The sequence below is a fragment of the Orbicella faveolata genome, unplaced genomic scaffold, assembly GCF_042242905.1.
Source record: "Orbicella faveolata isolate gen_17 unplaced genomic scaffold, um_ofav_v1 contig_13, whole genome shotgun sequence".
NCBI lineage: Eukaryota > Metazoa > Cnidaria > Anthozoa > Scleractinia > Merulinidae > Orbicella > Orbicella faveolata.
Window position 1 is genome coordinate 28,718,834 of NW_028301540.1, and position 11,330 is coordinate 28,730,163.

Here is an 11,330-nt window from a genome sequence, read left to right on the forward strand (position 1 = left end):
GGTAATCTAGCAGTTTTTATCGCAAAAGATACACACCATAGCCCTAACCGCTATTTTGTTAATCGATCCCAGCTTTCGAGTCGGGGATGGGGGTGGGGGGAGGGGGGTAGGCTTGATTTCCAGCCGTTTTGCGAGGCCGTGTTCCTTGCCATACGGGAGGAAGATAAACGACCGCACTCCCAAAACGGCTGGGAATCGAACCTAGGAGTGGAGTGACTCCCATATAAAAACGACGGGGGGTAGCCGTGGGAAATTTTGAAAAGGATCCCTAAGCCGGGTACCAGTTCTAAAGCAGCGATTTACTGACACTGACGTTTTTCAGCTCAATACCCTAAAAGGTACCGCAAAAGCTCTTGGTGTGGGACCTTTTGACGCGTAACTTCCTAAATGGACAGTACCCGAAAAGAATCTCGGGAATGTGGTAATCTAACGTGCGACTTTTTTCCTTTTATGCGTACCAATCACAGCTTCTGCAAATTTAACCCAATGAACATCGAGTCTAATTTTATAATGTCAGTGATCTTCGCAATGTTCCATATCAATGCAACCGAGAAATGGAGAAAATATATTCATCACACTGACTAGAGAGGCTGTTGGTTAAATGCCAGGGTTTACTGAATGAAGAAAAGTAGGCATCATTATCTCGCGAATAAAAATAATTCAGACGGTTTTACCCTGAAATAATCCTCCACATATGCACCTCGTTGACCCCTCTGCATTCTCTTCATTTTGCGAATGACATATCACATATCTGGTGATCTGCTCGATTACATGTACGTGACCAAGTTAATTAGGATTTTTGTTGATCAACTCTTCACCCTCCGAAAAAAAGTGGTATCCGGAATTTTAAGCTCTCCTGTCTGTTGCCAAGGAGATAAAGCATGGCAATTTAGGAACTACTCTTTAGGCTAGCGCTTAGCCGTAAATAGGCTTGGATAAATTCTGCCTCCAGTGGAGCGTAATATATTATTCCTTTTTTGATCGATCGTTTACCATACTGGCAAAGCTGATAAATGTTTATTCCAACGGAATAGACTACGACAATCTCCTCAAGGTGCATTTCTTTTTTGGCATTTTTCTGTCTGTCAACGATTACATTTTTCTAGCTAGGACTGTGACTTTAGTCTTAACAAATCTTAATCTTAGCGCCTTACCAAACCTTCATAAGCGCCGTTACCCTGTCCGAGAGGCAGGATAAAATTTTGTCAACTGTCCATTTAATTCAGTAAGGAAAACATTTCCGGCGAAGAGGATTTTTCGGGGATCATAAAGCTAAATTATTGGCAATCTCCCAGATTTCGAGTTTTGTAGGTCGCCATAATTTAAGTGTGCACATGAAAAAAGGAGGCGAAATACTCTTCATGTCTCGGGTGAAAAAAAATTCCTGCGACATTCTTATCTTGTCGTTTACTTCCTAAGTCATACTAAATATTCGTATCAAACTGGTTTGCTTGAGCATTTGTTTCGAAAGCGAGGCAAAAGGGGATATGAACTTTAGACTTGAACTTTCCTGTGGCAGGAAATAACTGAAAAGATACCTCCTGTAGCTTGCAAACATTTTATTGTTTAAAGCTTAAAGTTAGTAACTTTATTCAAGAAAGAAAACCAAAACCTCTAGGTACACAATATATAGATAATATCTCTTGAGAATAAGTCTTAATGCACTCCCATTTTAAAGAAAAACGAAATTCTCCTTAATGTCCCGTCAGCGGAGATCTAAATATGGTGCTGTTTGGTTCATCAGGACCAAATAAGGAATACGACCTCACTTCGGCGTCAGAAAGCTTACTCTCCTCTTTCAGTTGAGACAACAGATCCAAACCGGAAAAACTGGAATATGTGTTGAACTTAACCTGTCGATTGTCCTGTTTATCCAGGTCTTTGACCTTGGTGAATTCCACTGACGGAGGCGTTGTCTTGAATTCGCAAGGTGCTACGCTCTTCTCGGGATTTTGATTCATGAACTGATTCTTTTTGAATGACTGGCTGTTATAAACTTGATTGTGCAGTTGGTTAAATGGCGGCTCTAGCTTAACTTTCGCGCAAACAACGTCGTTATTTAATCGAGTCTCTTTTGATCCCGTCTTTGATTCCGGTTTCCCAGGGTTCCATTTGGGTTCGACATACTCCGGTACTTTCCATACTGAAGGGGGTGGGCTCGGGGGTTCACTTTCGCTCCCCTCCGATTGCGATCGTTGTCTGGAGAGATATTGCATTGTCAATACCGGAGAACCAGGAACTTTAAGAGGTGATTTAGACACTGCTGAAGAATCAAGCTTTCTGGTTGGCTTTGAAGAGCTAACTTTTGTTTTCCCGGAATCTACTCTTTGGAGAAGCGAGTTCTGTGTAGGAAACAACAGGTTAAAAAAAGTGAGTTTGTCAACCATGCTGCATTTTTTTAAGAACAAGAGTCGACGAGAGTGTACACGTTGACTCAATACTGCACTAACATTACAATAGATTTCACATCTGGGCCGGGTTGTTCAAAGCCCGATCAAGCTAACCCAGGATTAGCGAGAATTTTGATTTCATGCAGTTTTGCAACTTTTCGATGAGGTTTTCTGTATATACATTTGTATTGCTTGTCCTTCAGTTTTGAGTTCAAGTAATCTCAAACTACACAAAACATAAGCAGTGAAAAATATTTTTATGCAAGAAATATTAATACTTAAGTTAACTTTTATTCCTGGGTTAGGGTTAACCGGCTTTCGAAAAACTCGGCGCTATATGCCAGTTTCTCGGCCTATTGTTTTACACATAGGGCGCTTTCAATTCGATGCAAATTCCCCTTGGAAATTCGGGAAAATTTCCAGTGACGAATGGAAAAGCATTTTCCGGAATTTCAGGAAAAAAGGAAAACCTTGCAAGGTATACCGACATTAGACTGCGAGCAATCTCTCTTTTCCTCGAAAACCGTGGGGAAGAACGCAAAACAAGTAAGCATGCGAGCGTGACTGTGAGCGTGACGTACGAACGGCGATGCCGCGAGCCGCTAGTAACGAGGGCGTCGGAAGACGAGGCGGCATCGTTGCTCGCACGTCAAGCTTACAGTCCCGCTCGCACGCTCTCTTGTTTTGCGTTCTTCCCCACGGATTTTCGAGGAAAAGAGAGACTACTCGCAGTCTATACATTTTCGGAACTTTCCTAACGGGAATTTCCGTTCCACTTGACGTTCCCTCCGGAATTTTCTGTTGAAAGGTTCGCTTTTCGGAAAATCAACAATTTCCGGATTACCGTATCTGGTTGGATGGTACCCGAAATCACGTGACAAATTGGCCACGACTGTTCCAGGCTACGGCATCTTGCCGAACAGTGAAGTGACCACACTGACAGCTATGAAACTACTGCCTAAAGCAAAGCAAATTTTACCAGGGCAAGCGGTGGGTGAGCTGTAAACTTACATGTATACCTTTTCAACAGCTCGTTCTAATTGCATTTTATTTGACAAAAACGTGCATTATACTGTGACAAAACACTCCGGACATTTGAGAACACTCGAAAAATGTAGAAAACACGAGCCGTAGGCGAGTGTTTTCTACATTTCACTCGTGTTCTCAAATGCCCGTCCTGTTTTATTCCAGTGTAATACACGGCTTAGGCTTCTTTATTTGCTAAATAAACCATCGGAGAGTTGAAGCTTACCTTATCGGCTTGCTTAAGATTCTCTCGCATTTCTTTTTGTCTTTGTTCCTTGTAAACCTTCAGTCTTAGTTCTTCTCTCTAGTTCATTGAAGAGCAGGTGTTACACATAAGACTGTCAAGCTCACCATATGTAGAATGTAAATAAATGCATTACTACGCATTTTAGTCCCAAACTCGAAATAAAAGCTTAAATTCTCCTCACAAATTGTCATACATTTCCCTGAATGTTGGATCTGACAACTGCTTGGCACATCAAAACAGTAAAATCTATAACATGATTTATTAAATGCAAATTACATGTAAATGTTCTTAGTGACCTGAACAAGATAAACCAAATTCTGTACTGTGATTGGCAGCTAGGCCAGGTTGGGCTAACTTGCCTTCTCATGATTGCTTGTGTGTCCCACAAGAGCAAAATGACCTTCACTGGCCAAGCTGAATTGGTGAATTCATTCCTTTTTTTGCATGATTATGAACATAAACTGCCTCTCAGTCCATAGACCAAAAAAAAAAAAAAGCTTTGGTAATATCCAGTTATTTCGACTACACATTTGGTCAAAGCCTGCAGTACAGGCACTAATTTGGAATGGAATGCCTGATAGACCAGGTTTTCGATGCCGTCATCTTGGATTGAAATTGATGCTAGACCAGTAGAGGGTTGGGTAATTTTCCATCACCCTAACCCTCCACAGTTACCAAATCCAAGATGGCAGCTTACTACGAAAATGTGCACTCACATGCCAATAATACATCAGTCTGTAAACTGCAGGCTAACTTGGTCAATAATTCATACATCAAGTACAACACAGAAATATTGCAAGGAGTAATATATTGTGCATACCTCCCTCTCCTCTCTTTCTTGTTCTTTTCTCTTCAGTCGCTCCTCCTTTTTCTTGACTTTTCTTTCTTTCTTTTCTTCTTGCTTGCGTTCCTGAATAAACAGATGAAAATTGGCCCGATAATTAAATTGATCGTTAGTTATTGTTATTACAGTAGCATGACACACTGGGCTTTTGTGGTTAATGTGCAATGCTCTCGATTATACCAAGAAACCAAAGCCAGGGCTTGAAAAAAACTTGAATTTCAGCTTCCCCGTTTGGACAAGCAGCTCTCAAATTTTGCTTGCCCAGGGCAAGTCCTACTAAGTTTACATTTTTTAAAGAAGTTGGCGAACGATATGCATGTGCTTGCCCATTGGGCAAGTGAGATTGAAAAGTTACTTGCCCAGCAGGCAAATCTACTTGTCCTGAAAGACCAGACGGTACTTTTTTCGAGCCCTGCAAGTGCGAACTCCGTATGCTGTATTGAAGACTCACTCAGCCCCTAGAATAATCTTCCACTGCTCCACTACATTACTGAGCTATGAGTTCATATAGGAAAACACCGCAACATGCAGAACATGGTTTAATTTGTCAACACAAAGTGAACACATAAATGAACAAGAAAATGATTATCAAACCATGTAACACTATGATACCAAATTGCTCATGGAAATTTAATCCGGTAATGAAACTGAACCACATGGAGAAACTAAACAATGCCAATTTTCCAATTTTATTAGGTATTGTACTTTGTTGAGAATTGAGAATTCTTGAGAATACTCTCTCTGTTCATTTTTGAGAATGAACAGGTCTTCTTAAAGATTCTCGACAGGAAAAAAAGATTCCAGGATTCTAATTTGGCCCGAAGCCCACATTTGCTTAGCACTGTTAGCATAAAAAATGATAATTACCTTTCATACCTCTGCTAACAATGTCAAACAAATATGTCCACCTTACAAAAGACAATAAAATAATGGCTGTACCAATATTAAAACGTTGTTATGGACAGGTAATAAAGTTTTGTTCCCAGTTTGCAAGACAGAAATTTTTAGCTTCAAGAGAGAAATGAACAGTCGACAAGCAATAAAATAAATTATTTTTTTTTCTCCAGCTTCTTAGCAGACCAGAATTTTAAATCCTTGAATCTGATTGGCTAATCACATGTGCTTCAGCGGTCTGGTTTTCCAATTTGGACCCCAAGTATGAACTGCTCCCAAATTTCCAACTCTGGCAACTTTTCAAGCATTTTGTTACACAAAAAAAAGAAAAGAAAGAAAAAAAAGACATAAAAATATAAAGTCAGCCGTATGAGCCCTACAAATTCTGCACACAGTAATGCTTTGTGTGCCTGAAAGTCAAACACACAGGTTTGCCAGATTTGAAATGAACAGCTAAGTTAATTACAATTCAACACAATCGCAGCTTTCAAAGCAATACCATACAGAAAGAAATACCGGCCTTGGTCAGCAAATTACATAGTATTTTGACATGTACAGAAAAAAAAGTATGTATGCTCAACATTCACTGCATAGCATTTCAATGTGTACTGTCAATGTTTATCTTCCAATGCCTTATCATATGTCATATATTGATGGGTACATAAGTACATGTAAGTCAAATTACAAACTGGTGAGTAACGAGTAAGAATGTACAGCGACATCACACACAAAAACGCACATACATGTACATGTAGTTACTAAGAGATTTATTACCCAGTGTTTTTCTTTTGAATTGTGGTTTGTCTTGTTCATAGTCACCAGAACTTCTTTCAAGATGCAGGTGATAAATCTGTGCTTTGCAAGCTTTCAGATCACCACAAATTAAATTCTATAAAATGTACATACAGGTACATTATATAGCACGTTGTCCACCGGGTCCTCCCCTGTGATACCCTTTATTTCACGGTATAACCTTCTTTTCTGAATCAACAACCAGCTTTGCTGCATTTACTTTTGATAAAGCAAAGGTGTATTCAAACTAGGATTCTAGCAAAATGGCTCATGCATTCCAGTCAATGTTGAAAGCTAAACAACAGAATGCAAGGCCATTTTCAACAATCCAACAAATGAGCCAGCTTGTTTTACTTGTTTGTTCCTTGGTTAAAACAAAAAGACCAGCTTGTTTGACTCATTTGTTTTCCTCCTGTCAAACTGACTCTGACACATTTATTTAGTTGATATGTCTTTACACAAACACTCCAGTTTGCTTATGGCTACTTCCACTCAGGTTTGCTTGCAATTAGTTCATTCCAGTTTGTTCCCAGTTAAGGTGGCACTACATTACATGTATACTTAAGACACAAAAATTAGTGCTCATTCTTTAATCCACTGCCGAGCCAGGTGAGCCACTAAAAACATATTAAGCACGAGACTTAATGTGCATATACATCATTCCTCACTCTTTAATCCACTGCCAAGCCAGACGAGCCAAAAAGTCACTGAGTACAAAGACCCATGACTCAACTGCACACAAGTAATTTCTCATTCTATGCGTCAAACGAGAACACCTTCTCTACGATTATAATAGAATTGCCAGTGGTGCTTAGATCATAGTCATCAATACCCTCTTAATCTTGTCAGCTGCAGCAAAAATGACGGAGGCGGTATTTTAAATTTCTTTTTGATGAACAGAAAATAATATGATATTTTAGATATATCTATTAAGTTTTATTGAAGCAAACTTTTCTAAACAATATAAATGTATAATATAGCCTTCCCACACAATCGAAGACACAAACAAAGTGCAAGTAGATATAAATTTACAGCAAGCCATCATTGTGCTTGTCTGAAGCTCACAAAAGCATTACTACAAGAATACATACAATAGGAAAATGCTTTAATTAACACCTTAAAAGCACTCAGGCAAAAAAGGACAACAGATATTTAAATAAAATATTTTAACCGACATCATGAGAAATGCATATGTTTTTTTTTTTACTAAGAAACCATTATCTGTTTGTAATTTTCCATAGATTTTACTCACCAATTCAAGTTGTTTGGCCAAATCGAGTTTTTTCTGGTCATCCTCTTTTCTCTTTCGGCTGTCTGTAGCTCTTGCAGTCATCTGCTGAAAAAGGATTTTGACCCATAAAAATAGCATGAAACAGCTGGAAGGATCTAGTGTTATGAGGACAAAGAGCTGGAAAAATTTCAATATGTGGTTTCAAATTACAGCTGCCGGGGATGCTAAAAAAAAATGGTGGCCACTTTAGATCCTCGAGAACTCAGAGCACTGTTCTTTACCGCCAAATAAAGAAGGAGACATAACACACAAAAAGCAGTAACAAAATTTTACCGCAAAACTCCAGATGTAATGATCAGGCAACGATTTGTTTTCCTGAAATTATTCGTCCTGGGAATGCAAATTTCAAGCCAAAATGACAATGTAAAGCGGAGTACAGCTTGAAACTGGTAGGAATTATTTTTAATAAAGTGCTGTTCCTATGCTGATCACAAAAATTAAAAAAAAAATACGATATCCCGTTGATACTTCTAAATGTTGCTTTGCTTGCTAAATCGATACTCTTAACGTTAAGCTTATAACGAGAAGTAAAACAAAAAAAGACAGGTTTGACTGTGCATGTATATATTTGTTATTAATACGATGGAAATACTGTAAGACGAGAAGACGAATTGACCAGTATAGCAAAATCCCCAGCCCTTTTATTAAAGCAAATAGATGTTATTAACAGAATAGATGCTACTGCTAGCAAGTATTGGTGGCTTGTAGGCGACTGTGTTTGGGCCTGTGTAAGAAAGGTAAGAAACACTGTTGTAACGTAACAAGTCGTATGGCAATACCAGTCCAAAAGCAGGGGATTTTCTGGGATTACACGTAAACGAGAACACTTCTATTTCAATACCTGAGTCTGTTGTGTTGCTGGTTTCCGCTTTTTGACAAGGGACGCTTGTTCACGCTCGCGATCTTTCAGTTTGCGACTGACGCGTTTGTCGACTTCTTTCATGTTGACCTACAACACCACGCACAAAACCCGCTTAGAAAATCCACAACGTTGATATGGGCGCTTTTATAGCCCGCTCTTTACACTTACAAACAAAAAACACTGGTCAAATGAAAGACTGTTTAATCAGGATGGGTATTACAGCGAAAATATTTCAGCCTACCTGGTTTGAATTTTCCGACTTGGTCGCCCGTTTCGTGAGATGAGTCGCTGTAAGGCTTATGACGATGGCGGAAAATATAACGCTCTCCACGGACTGTGGATTCAAAGCACAGATTATTTTAGACAAAAGAGGTTCTCGCCAGGGTAAAATTAATCTAAGAAGAAGTAGTCGTGGGCACTTTAGGCTCGAACATAACGCAAGAAGTGCCCGCGACTGTGATCAAACGCGTGTCTTCAGTGTAATACCTGAGTTATGAGTGGAACAACAACGCATCCCACGACAGATCCAAAGACACAAAACACAGAGTACTGGTCGAAGAACCCTCTGCCAACCGCCATGACGGCGCTCCAACGCTGTGGATGATTCAAAATCAAGTGGTCAGATAAACAGTAAACAATGCGTACGTAGCTGAAATTCGAAGACGTGATCAAAAGGACGTCCGATCACAAACGAAAACAGTCGATTGAAAATGTTCGTGCCTTTAGACTCCAAAATTGCCCGCAAATGCGTTAAAAACCTATCATGTGGTAAACATTCACTTATTATTACATTAAAATGATCACAAATTTGACTCACTTCGAGATTTACCAACGTAAACCAACTTCCGTACTCTCCTTTCCAAACTGAAACATGTAAGACATGTAAAATGGAGTGCTATGGCGCATAAATTAGTCTTTGTGACGTCACATCAGGTGACGCAGACCCTGACAGTTGGCGCGCGCAACAAATGTTCCGGAATAAATTTTCCCGCCAGTTGCCGGGCAACAAATCCCTTCAAAAAAACTGTTTCATCGATCTTGCTATAATTTAAGCCATACAACATTGATGAATTTTGATATGTTACGAGAATGGTTAAAATCGAGACACTTTTCAGCTATTTTTCGAATAAAAGTGTAGTTTTTTCACTTGAGAGTTGTGTTACCAGTGTGTGTTGACTGTGTTACATTGAACGGATGATGTCACCAGTCACAAGTTCGCCAACAACTACATATCCATCGTGGCGCAATTTTACGACACGAATTTGCATCTGCAGAAAGAGTGAACCACAGCTCTCAGCAAGATTTCCACTGCTGCGTTATTTTACGTCACGTTAACAGTCGGGAAGTTTAATTAATGGCTTGCCGTGCGTAAAATCAGAAAAAAAAATTGCATGGAAAGCTTCCGTTGCGGAAAAAGTAAAATAAGCTTTTGTTTCAACTCTTTCCGCAGACGCATAAAAACCCCACAGTCTCTCAGCAAATTGCTCCTTGTTATTTAGTCTACAGTTTAGAGCAAGAGGTTTGAAATTTCCGAAATTTCCGAATTTATGTCCAGCCTCGTTCCCAAGTGAGGTAAAGGGTCCTCTGAACCAGGTCGGGATACGAGCTGTTAAAAACTCGCAGTTGTAAATTTAATTCAGCGAAGAGGCTGCCATTAACTACAAGTACAAATTTCATATCATATTATTATGACAAGTCTTTAAATACGGCGATTCAAGACTGTCTACCTTCACTTAATCCATGATTGGTGAATTCTTTCGAAGCCTACACTATCGTGAATTTACGTCAGAAAAGAATGACAGTAGAAGAAAATAATAGTTAATAACACAGCGGAAAAACGTAGAATGTCACGCCATCGATTAGAAAGGCGCCAAAAGATGATCTGGAGAAACGCCCACGGCATCATGACGTGGTGTTTCTTTACTGCTTACAGTCAGCATGACAGCCGTGCGTGCGAGTGACTTGCGTGTCTCTTCCGTTCCACCATTCAAGGGAAACGATAAAAATCGAGTTTTGGATAAAACCGAAAAGAACTGAATATAAGCCAGAATAGTGATTCTCTACCTCCTCCTCTCCCCCTCCCCCCACCCCCTCCCCGAGGCTGCTCTTAATCTCCGATATACTCGGACACGAATCGACATCGACTCACCGGAAGTAGAGACGCGCTTTAGTCGGGCGTGAAAGGGGGCTTGTCAATGGTATGCTCGATCTTTCTCACCGGAAGTCGAATCGCGCGAGACATAAAATGAACGTCACAGACCTCACTTTTCAAAATTCCCCAACTTTTCCTTTATAAAACTATAATTTTCCTGATCAAATAAAGACAAAATTTCAATTATAGCAGCGGCCACCAGCCTTCCCCTAAAACACTGAAACTTCGAGGGGCACACGGCAAAAATATTTTCGCTCATGTCGAGCAAGACTGAGGCCATTGCTCGGGGTCTGATAGCGCGTTCTCATTTGTACTGAGTCGTCGTCGTCGTCTGCACTTAACCAAGTTTAAGACGGATTCCTCTCAAAGTTCGAGCAATAAGACTAATACTCCACTCACAGCACGGTAACTTTTTGCATGCTGTTTAAAACATCTCAGCGTAATTCATTTCTCTAGGTGACCCCGCGATTAAATCAGATTAAATTCTCAAGCATTCTCGAAAAAGTTAATGTCAAACCTCGTAAGAATGCTTAACGTTATTGTGTTTTAATTTCAACTACATGTCACGCCAAACGTCCGTTTCAATGCAAATATGAATAACTTCAAGTTCAATTTTCTCTCGCGGGGTCAGCTTCTTCTTACCTTCATTCAAAATATTACCGTGCGATGCTTTTTTGGTAACTTTATTTTTGCCATTATTGCTCGAATGGTCTTCGGAAATCATCTTAATTAAATTTTCAGCATTCGCCTCTGGGTTGGGTTCTTATTCTCGCAGACCTTTAACCGCTAAGCACTTTACCAAGTTGTAAAATGAGGTTCGGTGAGAAAAAGG

The 11,330-nt window shown here is 39.8% G+C and overlaps 1 protein-coding gene across 2 annotated transcripts; it reads right to left on the reverse strand.

The window, feature by feature from the left end:
• Positions 1-1,544: 1,544 nt before the first annotated feature.
• Positions 1,545-9,318, reverse strand: LOC110053910 (uncharacterized). Of its 2 annotated transcripts, none has more exons than XM_020760220.2 (8): positions 9,164-9,318; positions 8,833-8,940; positions 8,588-8,680; positions 8,326-8,433; positions 7,446-7,526; positions 4,484-4,573; positions 3,643-3,720; positions 1,545-2,342 (listed from the first exon to the last, which is right to left on the reverse strand). In XM_020760220.2, exons 2-8 carry the CDS (start codon positions 8,923-8,925, stop codon positions 1,695-1,697), a joined length of 1,191 nt encoding a protein of 396 aa, XP_020615879.1. In that variant the 5' UTR covers positions 8,926-8,940; positions 9,164-9,318; the 3' UTR covers positions 1,545-1,694. The 2 variants fall into 2 exon arrangements, with proteins under 2 accessions (XP_020615879.1, XP_020615878.1); XM_020760219.2 differs by having other exon boundaries at positions 7,446-7,529.
• Positions 9,319-11,330: the final 2,012 nt, after the last annotated feature.

Coding starts and splice junctions, on each gene's coding strand:
- LOC110053910 (XM_020760219.2), bottom strand. CDS start 8,925: ATGGCGGTTGGCAGAGGGTTCTTCGACCAGTACTCTGTGTTTTGTGTC. Junction 8,434..8,587: donor AGTCGGAAAATTCAAACCAG/GTAGGCTGAAAT, acceptor GTGGTGTTGTAG/GTCAACATGAAAGAAGTCGA. Junction 3,721..4,483: donor AAGAAAGAGAGGAGAGGGAG/GTATGCACAATA, acceptor TCAATGAACTAG/AGAGAAGAACTAAGACTGAA.